General features: G+C 45.9%; 1 protein-coding gene across 1 annotated transcript in view; it reads right to left on the minus strand.

Moving 5' to 3' along the window:
• Anxa5 (annexin A5) overlaps positions 1 to 16882 on the minus strand; it is a 30103-nt gene extending 13221 nt beyond the window's left edge. The window contains exons 1-5 of the mRNA XM_021655155.2: positions 16701 to 16882; positions 16553 to 16589; positions 4186 to 4270; positions 3042 to 3136; positions 1053 to 1166 (exon numbers count right to left, since the gene is read on the minus strand). Coding sequence (XP_021510830.1) covers positions 1053 to 1166; positions 3042 to 3136; positions 4186 to 4270; positions 16553 to 16561 — 303 coding nt within the window. The 5' untranslated portion in view covers positions 16562 to 16589; positions 16701 to 16882. The remainder of the gene's footprint in view (positions 1 to 1052; positions 1167 to 3041; positions 3137 to 4185; positions 4271 to 16552; positions 16590 to 16700) is intronic.
• Between the last annotated feature and the right edge of the window lie 3707 nt (positions 16883 to 20589).

The following is a 20589-nucleotide window of genomic DNA, read 5'->3' on the forward strand; positions in this document are numbered from 1 at the left end:
CATCTATACCATTATATATAGTTGAGGTCTCTAATTCTTTGGTCCCCTAAAAGCCCAACCATTAGTGGTTTGATGTCCAGAGTGGCACTAGGGAACACTAACCAAACCCTTCCAACATGGACTCGTGTACGGCTCTTGGATCACTGGGAGATGTCTTTAAAGGGTGGTGGAACACAGTTGTCTCTTCTCTGGGTCTGACCTCCTGCCTGGCTACAGGCCCAAAGCCTCAGGGTCAGTTAGTTATGGGCACAAGCCAAAATAAACCTTTATACTTCGACAGACCATTGCAAGTATCAGAACAGAAACACGGCTAACAATGAGTTCCCCTGCTGGAACTCAATTTCTGTGTTTCTGAAAAACAATGCTAGCTTGTTTCCTTTCTGTAGTTCTAAAAGTCATGCCTACACTGTACATATCAAAACATATAAGCAGAAACACGGCTACACTTAGGTTTGTCTAAGATAGCAGAGTTTCTATTTCTGCTTCTTTGCAAATACTCAAGCACTAAATACCTGAGCTCATCACTATGGGAAAAGCTGCTAATGGGGCTTGAGATGTATTCTGTTGGTCCTAAGATCTCGTTTATTTCAAACTGTAGTTGCAGAACAGCACAGAGGCCTGGCAAATGCAGTCTCCTGACCAGGTGATGCCTGTTTTTCTGCTGTTCGAGCAGAATCCCGGAGCTACTTATCTTGTTTGCCCATTCAGAACCAACCCACTAAGGACAAGCCACTCCTGGTCACTGTCCGAGCAACTGTTTCCACAGAGTCAACTTCAAAAGTTAAAATATTTCACCTGTAACACTTCCGAGGCTGAAAGACGAAACGGAGCTATATAAAAATCCAGCACACTAAAATTTTAGAAATGATATTTTTGAGTTTAACTCCACAAGAAGATTATACATGCTTGTTAAGTTTTTCCCCCCTTTACTTCTATTTGACTCCCACTTTCGTCTGAGCAGCCTTCGTCGAAATGAGTCAAATAAAATACAGGGTAATAAAGTAGTACCACGCGTGACAGAATGTCCCTTTCCCTCGCGTGCGTCCTCTTACCTTAAGAGCATGCTTCAGTTCGTAGGCGTCGTAGAGCCGTGAGGGCTTCATCAGGGCCACAATTAACTTCTCAAACTTTCCAGTCAGCTCTGACTTCAGGTCATCCAGAAGGTCCTGCCTCAGAAAACACAAACTTGGTGACCGTGGCCTTCCCAACAGAAATGACAGCTCTCTGCTCTAGTCAATTCTGTCTGTTGCTTCTCTGAGTATTATAGAAGACATCTGTGCTAAACAAATCCCTAAGAAATGTTTAGCCCAAACCTCAAACACCAACATTTATCTAACAAGTTGTTTAAAGATGTTTTCATTAATTTCAAGTGTTAAAATAAAATGGACCCTCTTCCAGAGCAGGCTAGTAGGTGTGGTAGCACATGCCTGTGATTCCAGCACATGAGAGGCTATAGCAGAGGCCAGCCTGGCAATATGTGACTCTCTAGGATAAAACCCAGGGTCTCCTCAGGTCAGGAAAATACCCTGTGGCCAATGTGCATTCTCATAAATTTTGAGGCAGCTGTCCAGGCTGCCCAGGTACCCCAGGTAGGTTTCATCTTGCTTTTGTTTTTGTTTGTTTGTTTGTTGAGACAGGGTCTCTGTATTATGTAGCCCTGTCTGTCCTGGAACTCACTATGTAAATCCACCTGATCTCAAAATCCCAGAGATCCACCTATCTCTGCCTCCCAAGACTTAAAGGCACAGGCCACCACAGCTGGCTCTAGGTAGGATCTGAACTTGTGGTCTCATCTCAGCTTCTGACATAGCTGGAATGACAGGCCTGCAACACTTGTGTCCAGCTGCTTTATATAGTAAGATTCTACCTCAAAATCCCAAGCCCCACCCACCCACCCAAAATGCCTAATTAGCAATATTGCTCAGGGGCAGAGTACTTGGGCCACGTAAAGCATATATTCAGCATACAGATTTTCAGCAGCCTTTCAGAAGTATCCTTATAAAAGCTGCCCCCAAAGGCTAGGGTGTATCTCAGTGGCACGGCACTGTGTCACAGTTTACGGGGCTTTGGGTCAGACCCGCAGCACCAGAAACAAAAAGACAAAAAAGAAAGAGAGAAATTTTCTCAAAACTCAAATATATTTTTAAGGGCAAGACTTATCCTCTAATATCCAAACAATATCTTTTCTTTCACCATCCAATTCTAATATATAATATTAACGTTCTAATATCTAGTTATTGTTGTTATGCTTCTGACTGGTTAAGAGGCACCTTTAGCTTGGGAATGTGTATGATTATGTATGAAAAGAAACAGTGTTTCCCCAGCACAAAGGGCAGCAGGATTGGGTTTGGACATCTTCTATCAATGGACTACACTGCAGCTCCGTGGAGAGCATCTGGTCCTGAGGTCCCGTCGTCAGCAGCACAAAAGGTCACTTTCTGGCTTTGTACTGCATTTGTTTCTCAGTGAAATGGCAAATGTAAACTCTCAGAATAACAAGGCTACATGATGGTATTTCACATATGCTCTCAGTAAGATTTCAATTTTTTTCACTATCAATTATTAATCAAATAAGAAAGTATATGTTTATTAAAATTATTGCAATACAGATATAAACCTAAAAAATAGATAATGGAAGCAGGAAGGAAGGAAGAGGGACAGTTACCAACATGGGACCACTGACACTTGACACCCCAAAAGCATCAAGTAAGGAAAAACAATCGTGTGAGGCTAAGTTTTTCATTATCTTTAAAGGGTATGACAACGTTTTTTTGGTACATGCATGTATTCTATTGGCCATCTACTAAACCTTTAATAATCCAGAGGTGGTTTAAAGTAGTCAGAAGGAGGGGAACAAGTTCCCTGAGAGCACTGTGCCATCCTTGAGGACACAGGCATCTGAGGTTTCTAGTATCCTTGAGGTGGAAAGAAGGGGTCATGAAAAAAAAAATCCCTACACTCACTGGGGGATTGTCTTGTTTCTCAAACTCTATAAACTTATAACTGGACTCATTCTCTCCTTGGAGGAGCCGTGGCCTTACCCTGCCAAACAGAGTCTTAAACTCCTGGGCGATTTCCTGGCGTTGAGCATTGCTTCGAGCAGTCAACAGGGTCAGGATGCTCTCCTCATCGGTGCCTGAAATTGATGGGTAACAGTGAAAGCTTGCCTCCCACACGCCCATTTTCTAAACACCCTTTCTAATTAGCCCACCAGTCACTCTGTGATCCTAACGCCCTCTATGAAACATACAGTACAGCTTCTACAAAATAAAATATAAAACTGATACTATACAAACTATTATATTTCATATGTATATGAAAATGTATGTATGTATGTATGTATAAAACCTCCTAATTCTCAATCGGGCACCTTGGTGTGCCTGCTTTTCATGTACAGTTACACAGTTACTGCATTAATGGCTATTCCCAAAACATAAGATTAAGAGAAGAAAAAAAACACAGTCCTTGGCTTCAAGTTACACATAATTTAGCACAAAAAAAAAAAAAACAACATAAAAAAAACTACAAATAACTTTGAGTTAAAACAGACTAGCAAGTACCTCAGGGAAGGTCCAAATGTGACATGGGATTCAAAGCAGGGTCTCCTGGCTAGAGAGGAGTTTGGGAGAATATATCCAACAGTGTCGTGGAAGGCAGCCACATTGGGAAGACAGGCTTAGAATAAGGGGAAAGCTCACAGAAAATAGAGGAGCTGCAAGCTTAGCAGACCCCTCGGCCTGGCTGGATCAGAAATATCAAACAGTAACAGGAGATGAGCTTGAAAGGGGGACCTGGAGTGCCATTGGCAACCCTTCAAGGCTCAGGTGCAGGAGCCTAAGAGTAGATAAGTCAGCTGCACAAGAGAACCCTCAAGAGGTTGGCAACTGGTTAGAAAGGCACTGGGTGGGTGGGGGCTGGGGTGGGGGTCTGTAAGAGCTTCCTAAGCAGAAGTGGAATGTGGTGGGCAGGGCTACTGAGCTACCAGCCTCCCTCACACTGTGTGCAGGCTGGACCACCGACCCCAGAGCACAGAACTCATGTTACTTTCCTTGCATATCTAATTCTAGAGAACACATCTTCAGGATGGTCTAAGGAATGACTTCATTATCTGAATGTTATTTGTCCCCCCTCCACCTCCCCCACACCCCCTTATGCGGCCCTTTAGAATTAAAAGGTTTAAGTTACCCAAGCCTTTCATGGCCTTCCGAAGAACCTCTGCATCAGCCCTGCCATCAAATCCAGGAAAGTCAGTCACGGTGCCTCTAAGAGCCTGAGACGGGAAGGACAGAAGTATTCACACTGTGAAATGCTACTAATGTTGTGTTTGGTCTCCAAGTGAATTTTCCATCTGAAAGATCTGCGAACCACTTGAAAGGAGAAGGAACCACTAGGAGAGGAGTGACAGGGCCAGTCAAGGGGAGAAGACACCCAGACCCACTGACAATGACGTCATCAGAGAGCAGCTCACTCATTGCCCTCACTGTGATCACCGCCCAACCAAGGCTCCTGCCTCACAGAGGGCATGCCTGCGGGCATCTTTCCCAGCTAAGGCTCTCTCACTTCAATCTCGCCACACAGTGAGCTTACATTAAAATGTGACGCCCCGCCCTGGGCACTCAATTGGAAACAGCTCTCCATTCACATGGCCTTCATACCGAGCCCAGGACCCTTAGAACTAGGAATCTTGAGATGAGTCAGCAATTTCTAAAAATACTTGATAATGTGTGTGCCAGACAAGTGCCTTGAAAGATACCCTTTGCTTTATGAGTCTTCCCATTTCACATTATTATATGAAGTGCTTCTACTCATCTCTCGTGATTCCTCAATCAGGAAAGTGAGAGGCAGCGAGTGCAGCAGACAAAGCAGGTACAGGCACTGATCAGGGTCACCCATGTGAGCACACACTTGACAGACTGTGAGAGGGCAGGAGCCGAAGTGGGAAGAGAAGAAACTGAGTTTGCAGGGGATACCCCAAGAGAGACTTAAAAGTTGCCTGTAAAGTTGCCAATATCATAAAAATAGACAACGCAGGTGTTCAACGTCAGCATGCATAAGAGCGCAAGAGACCAAAACGACCTACTACTTCCAGCAAAGTGCTACAACAGACTGGAAAAAAGCATCAGGTTGGATAGAAAAATCAACACTGGGAAAGATCTACAAATGCCACACAAAAAGCGAAGATCTGATCCTGCAGCCAACGAGGAACACCACAGGCAATGGGGACAGGAGCAGTGTTGGCTCAGCTCTGCTCGGCACTGACTTGACGGAAGTGGGGCAAAGGAAACAGGCTATTTGAGAGCACAGCCAAGAGGAGCGTCAGAGACTGACACAAGGGAAGCCAGGAAGACGCTGCACAAATGCATCTGGCCCCAGGGTCATGGAGCAGGGAACCGAACAGGAACCGGAGTCGCAGCTGATGGTGCTGGTTTGGAATTTCGACCTGGACAGCTGCCTTTGCACCGGTCCACATCAGGCACGTGGGAAAAGGGGCAGGCTGTGAGTGACAAGGTCATCCGGGTGGTGGCTGCTGGAGGGAGCCAGAGCATCAAACCACATTAGCAATGTGGGAAGAAGTGGGTGGGCAGAAGGAAGGAAAGCTGTCCAATGGCAACAGCTACCAGCTGAGCGCCACAGGTGCGGGGCCGGGTGCCCTCCTGATGTCTCAGCGTGACTTTACAAATAACACCAGCTCAGCAGTTTAGCAAATCATCCACAGGACCACCAGCATCAAAGAAGCCATGGCTTTATACCACCGGCCCAGAGATGGTACCCCCAACAGCGGACTGGGCCCTCCCCCGGAAACCACTAATTAAGAAAATGTCCTACAGGCTTGCCTGCAGCCCTGATCCTATGGATGCATTTTTTTTCTCAACTGACATCTCAGATACCTTTAGCTTATGGCAAGTTGACATGAAACTATCCCTCACAGAGAAGAAAAAAAGAGGAGGGGACAGAACAAAGGGCTGAGGAGAGGAAGGGGAAGGAGGGTGTGGCAGACTATCCCCACAGTAGGCGAGTATGTTGCACAACAGTGAGGTGGATGGCCTCGGGGAAGCCACATCTCACAAACAACAGTCGGTAAAAGCACTTTGTCAGATACACTTTAAAAAGAAATATTGATCTCATTTGTAAGTTATGAAGAAACTGCAAACAGAGTTAAACATGGGAAAAGCTGAACAAAGAGAAATTTATCTAAAAAAAAAAAAAAAAAAATGACCCTAGGGACTGAAGGGCACTTCTTGACAGACGTAAGGAAGAAAACCATCCTTAAATTTTTCAGCTATTAGCTAGAAGAAATAAGTGCCAGCCACATCCTTAAGAACTCTCTAGAAATTGAGACACAACTTTGCTGTATTTCGCACAGAGCTAGCAAGGCCACGTGGCAGCACTAGCTGCTCAGACTGACTCACACATATGAGTAATGAGGACAGGGCCCTGGTTAGGGCTCTGCCTGCCCCTTGCTACCCACGCAAAAGGCAATGTGATTCTGAGTGACTCATCCGGGAGGCCCCATTTCCTGAAATCCCCATGGTCCACTAAAATAAGCTTCATGTGTAGCAGATTCTGGTCCCTCATTCAGCCTCGGCTTATCCTCATTATCTTTTCATCTCTTAACACCAATTCCCCACCAAAAACAGAAACAAACAAAAAATGATGATACCTGCTTAGAAAACACCTGTTTGAAACATATCATTTACTTTTTAACTCTCATCTTCAAAAATATCCACTCTTTAGCTCTACTATTTTGTTGCCTGGAAAGGTGGGGAGACAGGAAGACAGAGTTCCTTGTACCTCCTCCCAGCGAGGCAGAAAGCTCCGACTGGATGAACATACCAAAGGCCCACTCACATCCGCTGTGATAAGGAGGAATAAAACATCTTTATCACTGGATTAAAATGAGGCAGAAGCAGGTGGAGCTCTGTGAGTTCAAGGCTAGCCTGGTCTACAAAGCGAGCTGGTTCAAGGACAGTCAGGGCCACACAGAAAAAAATCCTGTCTCAGAAAGAAAAGGAAGGGGAGGAAGGCAGGAGGGAGGAAGAAACTAGATGACCAAGAAAAGATGTGACGTCAACAACCTGACCTAACTGTGCGTTTAAAAATGAGATGAACAGAGGGAGAAAGCCAGACCCTCGAACAGAACCAAGAGGTGCTACACATCCAAGTCAAATACATGGTCTGAACCCCAAACCCCTGTCCTTGCTCTGACCCTGTCAGGAAAGGGATGCTAGCTTCCAGCCCTTGCATTATATGTGAGCTCTAAGCTCAACACTTCCATTCCCTCTCACTCCTTCCTACTTTTTGCCTCATTTCAGTTGGTCAAACTATCCACCTACTTTTGACCTCTTTCTTAAGGTCAGGAACAAAAGCATCATTTTAAGAGAAGTTATTTAAGTTATTTGCACACGGCACAGACGTTCTAATGAAAAATAAGTAATTGTACTGGATGGTTTTGTGTCGACTTGACCCGGGCTAGAGTCATCAGAGAGGAAGGATCCTCAGCTGAGGAAATGCGTCCATGAGATCCAGCCATAAGGCATTTTCTTAATTAGTGATCAACAGGAGAGGGCCCAGCCCATGGTGGATGGTGCCATCCCTGGGAGGGTGGTCCTGAGTTCTATAAGAGAGCAGGCGAAGCCAGCCAATGGAAGCCAGCTAATAAGTAGCACCCTCCATAGCCTCTGTGCCAGTTCCTGCCTCCAGGATCCTGCCCTGTTCTGAGTTCCTGTCCTGACTTCCTTCAGCGATGAACGGCAACATGGCCCACAGACACCAAAGTCAGCTGGAGTTGCAAGCAGTTGTGAACGGCCTAACGGGGACACTAGGAGCCATATTAGTTACTAGGAACTCAAGTTCTGTAAATCCACTTCTCTCTTCTCTGTCCAAACCTAACTCAGCAAGCCATCCTGATCTGCACCAAGCACCTCATCAGCCACCCTCCAGTCACCTATCAAAGTTGTCCCTGTCCCCCAGAGGTCCCTCCTCTCCAGTCCTAGCTCTGCCCTGCACAATAAGCAATACTCATATTCTTAGTACTCTGGAGGCTAATGCAGGAGCTCAAGGCAAGCCTGTTCAGAGACCCTGTCTAAATGACAAAAGAGTCAGTAAAAATAAAGTCCTAGCCACTGCCTAGTTTAACTCCATGGTGGTGGTGGTGGTGGTGGTGGTGGTGGTGGAGCACTCCCTGGGATTATTGGGAACCTGGGTGGAGCACTCCCTAGGATTACTGGAACAGGTTCCAAGGTGATCCAGTTTCCCTTCCAACTCCAATTTCAACATGGCTATCCCTCTTGTACAACCCCATCAATGCAGCCACCATGCTAGCGGCAGGATACTGTCCCTTAAACACAAATCTGCTCCAGGCATACTCACCTTTAACAGCCCTGTTGAAGGGCCCTCCACTACCCAGAAAATAATTCCTGTTAGTTGGGTCTGGCTCTGCCTGTCTACCCAGTATCCCTTTCCAAGACAGGGTACTATTCACCTCCCTTACTATGGTCATTCTGGCAGTGCTACCTGCAGTTCCGTCCTGCCAAACTCTTAACCATGCCCTAAGCATCTGCATTTGTTCTCACTATGGCTGCTGTGATGCCTCCCTCCTTCATCCTACACAAATAATGCAAGCAAAGCCACCTCGGATAAGAGTAGTGTCTGTTTACAAAATGTATCACAGGTACCGGGTAATGTGTGTGACGGCCTTGGCCATGCATCCCCCCTAGCAACAAATCTTAGCCGCAGCTCCCATGTTGCCTTTCATGTCTTACAAGACTCAGGACAGAGAGGGAAAGCAGATATCCAAACATTCAGGACACACACACAAATGGAAAGTGGTGACAGCAGAAGCAAGAGTCCAAAGAAAGGAAGCCCACTGTGTACACATCCCTTCCACTTGCTTAATGGCTTATACGTTTGTTTTGCATGCCGTGCAAGCTACTAGACCGACAGGATGGATCCTGAACATACTTAAGGGAAGATCTGAGGAGCCCTAATTCTAATTCAACTAACGCATTTGGGCAATTTTAGAATAGTAAAACAGTTACACAACATGTATTTCAGAAATGGATCCACGATGTAGAAATATATTTATCCTATTCTGATCTCTGAAGTCATTAGAAGCAGAAAGTCACAGGCCGCACATCTCCAGGTCACTTCGGCACCAGAACGGTCTTCCCAGGAGCTCGGGTGATCGAAAGGAAATTGGGGCTTGCTGATGCCAATGAAGGGTTCAGTGGCTTGCAAAGCAGCCAAGCGGCTTTCTCAGAATCCAAACGAAGGCAGTCAAAGGGATAAGGAACTGCAACATCCTGAGCCAGGACAGCAGAGGCCATGGGTAATAGAATCCCAAGATGAGCGACAGAGATAACTGAGCCGAGATGTAAGTCAACGTCCAGAGAGTCCTGTGTAGTGAACTCGGAGAAAATGTACTTGTTTATCCTGATCCTGCCAGCTCTGCAAGGGGCCTTTGTAAATTATTATTATGGGCCCACACTTCTAAGCCAACCTCCAAATTTTCCAACCAACCCTTGCGCAGTTTAAATATATACCGCAGAGGTAACTGGTACTCTTGAAGTTTCTACTGAACATTTACGCAGCCTAGTTCTGCCTTCACGACATCCCTGCTGTAGGGAATGGATTAACTCTTTAGGAACAGAAAACCAGCCAGTGGCAGCAGTGGCGGTACACACCTGTAAACCCAGCACTCGGGAAGCAGAGGCAGGCAGATCTCTGAGTTTGAGGCCAGCCTGGTCTACAGAGTGAGTTCCAGGGCTACACAGAGAAACCTTGTCTTGGAAAAAAAAAAACCCGCAAAATTAATAAAAATAAAACTAATGAAATGGTTCATTTGTCTCTGAAATACAGACAACTCTTTTTTCCGACCCCCCCCCAAAAAAAAAAACAGCTCATGAACTTTTAAATATTTAAAGTAAATTGGAATCCCTATTAGTTTGGCTGTAGCTACACAGTGGAATGAAAAACTAGCAGTGCTATTATATGCAACTGTGAGTAAAATAACTCCATTCCTCCAAGTTGCTTTTTTGTCTTGGTGTTCCATCACAGCAACAGTAACCCTCACTAAAACAAGTTGGTACCAGGATGGTGGGGCGCTGCTGTAACAGTCCTGACCATGTTTTGTTAGGAGAAGATGATGGAAGAACTCCGGAACTTTGTGCCAGGCAAGCCATTAAGTGATCCATGCTTGGTGAGCTGTTCTGTAGAAGCTTGGAAAATAAGAATGTTGAGAGCAATGCAGATGATGGAGACCTGCCTGACTTGTGAAATTTCAGAGGGAAGCAAAGACTCTACCGGGCCTTTAGCGTGAAGACTCTGTGGTGTCTGGTCAGCTGGAGCTGAAGAATCGGCTGTGATTAAGAGAGCAGCATCACTGAGGTGAAGTCTTCCTAGAAGTGCCTCCTCAGGGTCAGCATACACAAGCTGTGTCCCAGCGGTGGCCAAGGTTGTATCTCAAGCTGGCAGCCGAACTTGGTAGTAAGAGTCACCCAGGTGGCACTGTTTTCAAAGGCTTGTGGGGTCATGGAGAACAGCTGAGGCGTGGCCCTGTGTGGCAGGGCTGGAGTGCTGTGAGAAGAGCCCTCCATGGAGGGCCCAGGAAAGACTATTGGTGAGAGTATAGCCCAGCTGCTGCAAGGGACCACAACGTTTTTGGAGATGCCAGTTCCATGGGATGACCAAAAGAACGGCAGCAGTGGAGTGGAGTCAGCCAGAGTGTAGAATACAGGCTGTGTGTGCTGCAGAGGGCAGAGCTGGAGAAGTGCCCCAAGGCCTCTGGGGGAGCTCAGCAGATCCTGAGTGGATCCCAGACATTGGACATTGAGTTATTTACAGTTTGGAGTTTGGTTTTCCTTTGTTTAGATTGTGGCTGTGCCCTGGTGTTTAACTTATTTTTCATTTTTACAGGGTCCCATAGTTGAGAGACTTTAAATGTTTAAAGAGATTTTTTTTTTCAATTTTACAGACTTAAAGAGACTTTTTTTTTTTTTCAGAGAATGAATTTTGTTTGACTCTTTTGAAGACTGTGGAACTTTTAAAATTTGGGATGTTTGTGTTATAATGTTGATATTTATGTGCAGTCTTGGGGACGAACAAGAAAGAAAATCTTGTGTCTGTATGTCAAGCTGACGAGGGGTCAGCTGCCTAGTCTTATGTCAACAAGGCACAAGCTAAAGTTACCTGAAAGGAGGAAACCTCAATTGAGAAAATTTCTTCCCTAAGATCTGTCTATAAGACATTTTCTTAATTAGTGACTGGAGGGAGAGGAAACAGCCCAGTCTGTGGGGGGCCGTCCCTGGGCTGGTGGTCCTGGGTTCTAAAAGAAAGCAGGCTGAGCAAACCATGAGGAGCAAGCCAGCGAGCAGCACCGCTCCACCGCTCCACCGCCCCTGCATCAGCTCCTGTCTCCAGGTTCCTGCCCTGTTTGAGTTCCTACCCTCACTGCTTTTGATGATAAACTGTGATGGGGAGCTGTGAGTAAAATAAACCCTTTCCTCCCCAAGCTTAGAACTCGATTTTTAAAGTCTAACTCAAAATATGGTAAGTCTACGTGAAGAAACACTACTAAGATGTAAAGAAAAAAATTACATTTGTGTAAGAAGTTGTATATAGAAAGAGAAAGGCAAAATTATTCACGTATATTTTACCATACAGAGATAATTAAGGCAACTTTAACAGCCTTTTTAATTCTTAATAAATAAGTTGAATTAGTTTGCGTTCAAATTTACTATAGTAGAAAATGTTGCCACTAATCCAATATTCATTACTCACATAGCAACACTGTGATGCTAAAATAACAGAGGCATTGTGGTCTAAAATCAAATAACTCACTCAAATGAATGCTTTCAAGCATACATTTAAAAATAACTGCGGTTCATAGGTGCATACTAACTGTTTACAGGTACTGGGTATCAGAGAAAGTAAATTAACCACTGTGTTTTCTTTAAAGAATACCGAGAAAGCCATCATTAAACTATTTCATTTGTCAAGCTGTCAAGCAATTGATGCAGAGAGACCAGGACTAAACTGAAAACGGATCATGGATTCTTAGTGTTCTGGGTATGTCTGGTGAACATGATGATATAAAACTCCACAGCTCTCAGTATGTTCTTTTGCCACAGTTTTATTTCCTGTTCTGACAGGATTGAGGTAAAATACACTGCTGAGCCCACCAGGCTCAGACAGGTTGTTATAAGCTCGTGAACCCTCAGACAGCCATAGTTTAACTCATTTGGTCTCAAAAAAAAAAAAAAAAAAAAAGATATGAGTGTGGGAAAGAGACTGGTAGGGAAGAGGCAGGGGCGGGAGAGGTGGGTGGGAGATATAAAAAGGAGTAAGAGTAACTAGAATGCCTCATATGCATTCATGAAATTGTCAAAGAAATTTAATTAATAAAAATTAGAATATGCAGCTGAAAAATATGTAACTGAAAAAATAGATATGACAAAGGAGAGAAAAGAGAGGGTCCAAGGTAGTAACTAGAGATAACTCCTTCCTTTCTTTCTTTCTTTCTTTCTTTCTTTCTTTCTTTCTTTCTTTCTTTCTTTCTTTCTTTCTTTCTTTCTCTTTCTTTCTTTCTTTCTTCCTTCCTTTCTCTTAGTTTTGTGCTTTTGTTGGGTATTTTTCTATTATTATTATTAAATTTACCTTATATCCTGAAGTTTCCTCTCCCTCCTCTCCTCCCAGTCCTTCCTGCCTCCCCACCTCATCCCCACCCCCAATCCACTCCTCCTCCTTTTCCCCTCAGAGAAGGGGAGGCCTCCCATGGATATCAACCAGCCTGGGCATATCAAGTTGCAGTGAGACTGTGCACATCTGTCTACTCCTATTGAAGCTAGACAAGGCAGCTCAGTGAGGGAAAAGGGTTTCAAAGGCACCCAACAGAGTCAGAGACAGCCCCTGCTTCCACTGTTAGGAGTCCCGCATGAAGACCAAGCCACAAGGATGTTACATATGTGCAGAGGGCGTGTGTGTGTGTGTGTGTGTGTGTGTGTGTGTGTGTGAAAGGTGTGCATTTCTGTGATACTTTAGAAACCTAGGGCAATGGAAAATTCCAGGAATCTATGAGGATGACCCTGCTAAGACTCCTAGCAATGAGGGAGCCTGAACTAGCCATCTCCTGTAACAAGGCAAGAATTCCAATGGCAGGATTGGGATACTTAACCAGCCACAAAACCTTCGACCTAGAATTTGTCCTGCCTGTAATTGTGCTGGCCTGCCCTCAGGGACCTAGCAATGTCTTACATCATCACCTGGTGCGGTAGGTGCCCGCCTTATAAAAGGACCCTTCCCAGCTCTCTCTTTGTTTCCAGAATGCCCTCTCTCTTTTTCTGTCCTTCTCTGTGCCCAATGTCCCCTCTTCTTTGACCTCGTGACTCTGTTCCCCTCTGTCTGCCTGCCTACATGGTTCGCTGCCTCTACTCCTCCAGGTCCCCCACCCTTTCCCCCAGTAAGCCCTCTTTATACCAGATCTGTTGCATGGCATCATTTCTTAGGGGGTACACCCTGGCATGGACCTCCATATCATTACATATCGTAACACTTCCTACAAGATATGCAGAAGTAAGGATGGAGCAGAAATTGAGGGAATGCCAACCAATGACTAGTCCAGCTTGAGATCCAGGCCACGAGAGGAAGCCCACCCCAGACTCAGTAGTGTTATTCTGCTATAATGGCAGACAGGAGCCTAGCATAACTGTCATCAGAGAGGTTTCACCCGGCAACTGATGGAAACAGATGCAAGAGACCCACAGCTAAACATTAGGTGGTGCTTGGGGGACCCTGCAGAAGGATTGTAGGAGCCAGAGGGGTCAAGAATACCACAGGAAAACCTACAGAATCAACTAACCTGGGCCTATAGGGGATCACAGAGACTGAACTGCCACCCAGAGAGAGCATGCATGAGACTGACGTAGGCACCCTCCTTTTTTTTTTTTTTTTTTTTCTAAACTGGTTTCCCTGTGGTATAGCCCTGGCTATCCTAGAACTTGCTCTGTAGGCCAGGCTGGCCTCAAACTCACAGAGATCTACCTGCCTCTGCCTCCCAAGCGCTGGGATCAAAGGCATGCACCACCCACACTCAGTCCCCTACCCCCACCTCTCCTCCCCCTGGCTCTTGTTAAATTCTTAGCAAAGATGGTCATACTCATGTTCTCCTTAAGTGCCTGCTTCTGGATTTTTGCACTTTTATAAATGGTGCAGTCCCAACACAAGTAAAAGAAAAAAAAATGTTAATACAGAAGACATAAAGACATATTCAACGTTAATAAATATGAAGAACTGCTGCAGTAGGAAACTGTATTTCAAGTTTTCAATAAGCAAGAAACATCAATATTTAAACGATGCATTTTTAATTGCTGAAGCACGCACCTCTCAGATAAAAATCTGATGCCTTTACTCTCCAGATGTCATGGAATGGTAGTTTCCAGTTCCTATCCCCTTGGGTCAACAAAAGTTCGTCCAACAAAAGAAACTCTTTAAACCTAACATGAAGTTCCAGCTTTCCTACAACGGCACCAGAATCCAAAGGAAGCTTCAGACGTCAATGAGCAGTTTTAGCCAGGCACGGGGTGCACACCTGTAATCCAGCACTTGGGAGGTAGGAGAATCAGAGTTCAAAGTCATCCTCTGCTACATATTGAGTTCAAAGCTAGACTGAACTCTCTGAGGCCTGGTCCCCAAAACCACTAGGGGAAGGGAGGGATAGCACTTATGTAATGTGGACATTCTGCTCATCACCAAATGCAAGATAGAAAACACTATCCCAATCTGAAATATTTTAGCACAATATCTCACTTTTGTGGTTTTCAGAGATTACAGATAAAGCTGCAAAGTTCAACATGCTCTTGGATAAAGAGTGGATATTTCGTAAAAGAACTGATTGGGAAATTTCAAGCTGGTGGTGGTGGCACATACATATTTGTCATCTCCACACTTGGGAGGCTGAGGCAAGGGGATCTCAGAGAAAGAGAAGGCCAAACTTAGAGTACAAGGCAAGTTTCAAACCAACCTGGGCTGCACATGGGGGCTTTGCTAAAACCACAACACTTGAGACATCACTGGGAATCTTACAAAATACTGAAGAATAAGCTAAACAGGCAAGAATGGAGGGAACTGTTCTGTGAGGCCTGCTAATCACCGTGTCCATTACCGTGTTCATCAGCATATGAAGGTAGAGTAACTCCTTAGAGTTAAGCTAATCCCCCCCACACACACACAAAAAAAAAACCCCACACACTTTATTGCTGAAGAGCCTAAGTCCAAGGTTCCATTCATATAATTAATATGAGAGAAGTGCTTACGAGCAAGAGCAGAAAAATAACACTGTATAAACTTAATAAAGTTAACAAATCATCTTGATCCTCCACTGTCTCTTAGAAAGAGCTGTGAAGTCTTACCCAATTGTACCAGAGTAACCTGACTGGTGAACTAATGAGGAAGGGAGGAAGGGAGGGAGAGTGCATTGTTTGAGAAGGCTAAAATATTTATTTAAAAAGACTGTCTGGACTCTGACAAGCCAGTTAGATTGGCAAGATGTGTGAAATTCATTTAGGGGTGGAAATTTTTGGTTGGTTTCTAGAGACAGTCTGATAAAGCCAAGGTCCTTAAAAACCAAAGAGGACCTTTAACTCCTGATCCTCCTGCCTCCACCTTCCAGGATGTGGGATTCCAGGTATAACCACCCTGGCCTCAGGGTGGAATATTTTAGACATGATAACTCACATGATCAATTTTTTTAAAGATACTATATAAGCTGGGGGTAGGAGGGTGGCACAAGTCTTTAGTTTCGGCACTTGGGAGACAGAGGCAGAGGCAGACAGATGTCTGTGAGTTCGAGGCCACCAAAGTGAGTTCTAGGACAGCCAGGGCTACATAGAGAAACCTTGTCTTGAAAAACAAAACAAAAAACAACTATATATGATCTTTTGTTACTCTTGACAAATATTAGGAGATTTTTTTAAAAAAACAATAACAACAAAAACCTATTAGGTAATCAACTTCTGAAAGAGTCCCAAGGCAAATTCACTTCAGAACCCGTTTTGCGAGTTCATTACTTTGGAAAATCAGCTCTTTGGTGGAAAACGAAACAGCAACAACAAAAGCAGGTTTGATGAACAGTCGGTTCTTTTTAAACAAACAGTGCTGTGCACTGGGAAAACGTCCCCTGAAGCACCATGGAAATCGCCCACGCACACCCAGTATTCAAGCACAGGAAACTGCGGGAAAAGTAAAAAAAATAAGGGAAGCCAAAGGGCGTTCCCCTCACATGACCAAGAGAACTGTTCTCGCTCCGGTTCTAAATTTGGCAACTCGGGATTTGGGGCGGCCTGATTCAAATGCGACGGGGAGAAACACCGGGCCGGTTCCGGACACTCCGGGAGGAAACAGGAGAGGACACGGAGGAAGACGCCAAGAGATCAAGGAGAGGGCACAGAGCGGGACGCGCAGTGGGAGAGCAAAGACCAAGAGACTCCGAGGGCAGCTTCATCTCCCCCAGCTCTGCAGCCTTCCTGGAGGGTCCCGATCGGGCGGGCGCACGGCTTACCTGGGCCATGACGCTGTCGGTCAGACGTACTCCGGGGCTGCAGGGAGAGAGAGAGAGAGAGAGACGGTCACCGGAGCTCTGGTCCCCCGCCCCAAAAAAGGGCCCTGCGCCCTCTGCGGAGGAGCCGCCCGGGACCACGGCTACTCACCGGACGGCAGAGCGCAGGCTGCGGGTGAGCAGGACCGATGCACACGCCGAGCTTGACAGGGCAGCACTCTCCGCCGCTCAGTGCAACGGAAACGCCCCGGCCAGCCCAGCCCAGCCCGACCCGGCCCAGCCACTCCACGCCACGTCCCGCCCCGGCCAAGGCCACACACCCACCCGGGCCCCGCCCCCAGCGACGCTGCCCTGGGAGCCCCGCCTCGTCCCGGGACCCGCCACTTCCCGGGCTACTACTGTACTCCTCTCCCCCGATTTCGTCCCCAGGCAAAACCACGCCCCTACCGTGGCTAGATTCCTAACTAAAAATCTGCCAGGCCACGCCCTTGCCACGTCTTCGCCTCGCTTCTCCTGCGCCTGCGTGGGGCGCGGCTGCTCCACGTCCACTCTCCGCTGTGCGGCAGGACCTGCGTGTCCCACGGGCCTGGGTGAGGCTGGGGACCCGGGGGATGTCGGAGCGGCCGCCTACCGCGCCTTGCACCGCACCGGGCAGTCGGGGCCTTTTTTATTCCAGGTTGTTTTCGTAGTGTTTGTGTTGCCTAGTGATTGTGTGCAGTGCCTGTGTCGGAGCCTCGAACTCCAAACACTTTCACTCCCACCCCCAGCCTGTAACTTGAAAGAGACTGGCGAGGTGTAGGATGACTAAGGTGGAGCCGGAAAGGCAGCCGGTTGCCTTCTCAGGTTCGCTGGTGTGGCCGGGAGGCACCTGCGGGGCCTACAGAAGATGCAAAAGGACAGAGGAAACGCTAGAAGGCAGCGTGAGGATCAATCAGATCTTCGAGAAAGCAGAAGCCAGTCAGCGTGGGGTTGCTGTATGCCACTTTTAGAGCCTGGCCCTAAAAAGATGGACGGTTTTCTGGAAAAAGACAAAACCACCACGGAGGAGAAGCCTCCCGCCTTTCCCAGAGCGGTACCCCTGTCCCCCGGGGTTCTCTTCAAGCGTTCTGCGGAACCTAGCAACTCCGCATAGCCTGGGACACTTCAGCACCTCTCCCAGGGAATTTTTTTTCATACACCACTTTTGTTTTGCTTTGCTCTGCTCTGTTTTGCTCTCCTTTGCTTCCTGAATTCGAGGGCTCCTCCCACCTGACCGTTCAAGGACTGCTAGGACTTCTGTGCACCCATTCCCCTGCCCCAGCCCCACTCCTTTAAAGACCCAGGATTCGCTCAGTCACTCAAACTTGTCTACTTTCTGACCACCAATAATAGCATCTCCTTCTATCTGACCTAAGCATTCTTTTTCTCACCCACACCTATTCAACTCCATTTTCCTCCTGCCATGTTCCACTCTGGCTTTAGGAGCAGAGGAGGCTGTTTTAACAATGTTGCTGTAGGAAACTATGCCTCTAGGTAAGTAGTAATTAGTGGTCTGCCTTGAAGCCAAGTAGTAATTATTAGATCCAGAATCTTGATCTTCCCCAACACAGGTTTTGTTAGGAGAGAGCTGCCTCAGTCCTTCTCAGGAACAACCTCTATCTTAATAACAGAGACAAAACTGCACTCATGTTCCCAGGGCCAAGAACCAGCCACTATCCTGGTTCTTTGTTAACCAGTAAAGAATGTGAAGAGGGACGTTGGGGATTATCTAGACTAAGGCACTCAAGTTGTAAATGTGTTGCCTGTCCTGACTGAAGTGACTATGTGTTATCTGCCCACTCTTTGTTCCCTTATTATCTAAATTTCAGCCCACAGTCCCTAGAGGGGGCCTAACTACAAAAGCTGAATTGGACCCTGAAACTAGGTAACCTTGATAAGGCCCAGTCACCTACATTAACTTCCTTGCTTAACCCCTTGTGGCAACTATGATTGGTCAGTGCAACAGCCCACCGTGCTCCCCTTCGCTTTGCGTTCCCGTCCTTTAAAAATGTCGTACAATCTCTCTTGGGGGACATGGTTCAGATTCCAAACTGGCCACCTCCGTGCACAGAAAATAAAGCTTTTGTTTTTTAAGCTTCCTTCTCTGAAGTGAGTTTTCTCGGCTTCCACCCGAACCTAACAGTTTCTTTTACTTCCTGATAAAGTTAGTTTATTCGCCTGGACCCCAGCCCGCATTCTGAAGGAGCAAGCTGAGTTTCTGCTCTGGAGACAGGCAGAGCCCACGGATGAGAGTGAGAGAGGAACGCTATTTCCCAAGGGAGGTCTGGAAGATTCCCTAACTAGAGGAAAAGCCCAAATATTCTAAGTGTTGCACACACACAAACACAGAGGAGAAGGTAGGCTGTTAAAGAACACACCCATGCTAAAGTGGGTTTCTTAGAAGCAACGGAATTTTATTTCCCGGCTATCTGGAAGCTGGAAAATTCAAGATCAAGGCTTTGTAGATTTGGGGTCTGGTGATGGTCTGCTTCCTTAGGGATCATTTCACTAAAGGCTCACATGACACCTGGCTCTCTGGGGTCTCCTTTACAAGCACCCTAATCTCAGTCATGAAGTGAAATCCTCATAACTTAATTGCTTCCTAAAGGCCATTCTGTGACCTTGGAAGCTGGGTTTTCAACGTGTCGGTCTGGGAGTGACTCATCAGATGACCACAACAGGCCCAGCTCCAGCTTCAGAACGTTGTCTGGAGGCACCAGGCTCACAGCTGTAGTCCAAGAACTTAAGCACGGAGACTGGAGAATCATAACATTAGCTGTCCTTCCAGTATTTTTATTCAAAACATTTGTATTTATCCAAAAGAAGAAAAATAAAGTAAATCAACGTCCCCAACAGAAGACTAGAGTGTAGGCCTTGGATAAATAATTACAATACACCACAGGAATCTTTCAGAAAGAATGTTTTGCTCTTTAAAAGGGCCAGCCAGGCCTATTGCCATAGTTACTTAGGCAGCCAAAACAGGAAAATCAAAGTTCAAAGTCAATCTGGTCTACAGAGGGAGTTCAAAGCCAGCCTAGGAAATTTAAGAAAAAAAAAAAAAAGTAAAAATTAGGAATGAGAAGCACTTCTATTATGCACAAAGCCCTAGATTTAATCCATAGCTTGCAATTAATTAATTAATAATTAACTTAAAAATATAAGATAATCAATAAAAATATTTAAGAGGATCTACAAAAAATACTTGGGAAAGGACAAGAAACCTGTCTCTCTTGATGACTGCTGAGTCTTGATCACCTACCTCAGTGCCGGGCACTTGGTAGGTGTCATACTTGGTGGTGTGACTGTGGCTAAGTATGGCAGGATATTTGCTCCAACTGTGAACTCTCGAGGGTTGTGAATTGTAAAAACCTGTGTCTTGTTCAGTGTGGTTCAGCCCTAACTCACACCTTTATTCCACGAGCTTTCTGTACACAGGATTTAATAAAGTTAACCCTAGGTCAAGAGGTGGATCAAGTAACTAGATGGCAGGGATTAAGTAGAGAGGAGGGTCAGTGAGAGAAGGTAATTAAGACAGTGTGGAGAAGAAGAGAAGAAGGAGCTTTTGGAGCTTTCTTTGGCTTTTAGCTTTTGGCTTTTTCTTCCTGGACTGTCAGGTGAGCTAGCAAACTTTTGGCCTTGGGCTTTTGGCTCTTTCCTTCAGGATGTGAGCTAAGTAGGAAGTTCAGCTGGGTGCTATCTCTGTCTCCCTGAGCTAGCAGGTTTTCACCTCAGCATCTGGTTCCTGAGTCTTTATAGGTAAAAATCAAACAATTTTGGATTTGTTTGTATTTATAACAACAACCAGGAATCTGATAAAAATTACTTAACAGAAGAAGGGCTTTTTTTTTTGGTTCAGTTTTAGGAGGTTTGGTCCATAGTTGCTTGACCCACACTCTTGGACAGAATATCACATTGGCAGGAGGGTGTGGTGAAGGAACTTCTTCACCTCATGATGGACAGGGCAGAGAATGGGGAAGGTTCTACCCAGTGAGGCCTACCTCCTCAAGTTTCTGTAAACTCCC

The sequence above is a fragment of the Meriones unguiculatus genome, chromosome 2, assembly GCF_030254825.1.
Source record: "Meriones unguiculatus strain TT.TT164.6M chromosome 2, Bangor_MerUng_6.1, whole genome shotgun sequence".
In the NCBI taxonomy this organism is placed as follows: Eukaryota; Metazoa; Chordata; class Mammalia; order Rodentia; family Muridae; genus Meriones; species Meriones unguiculatus.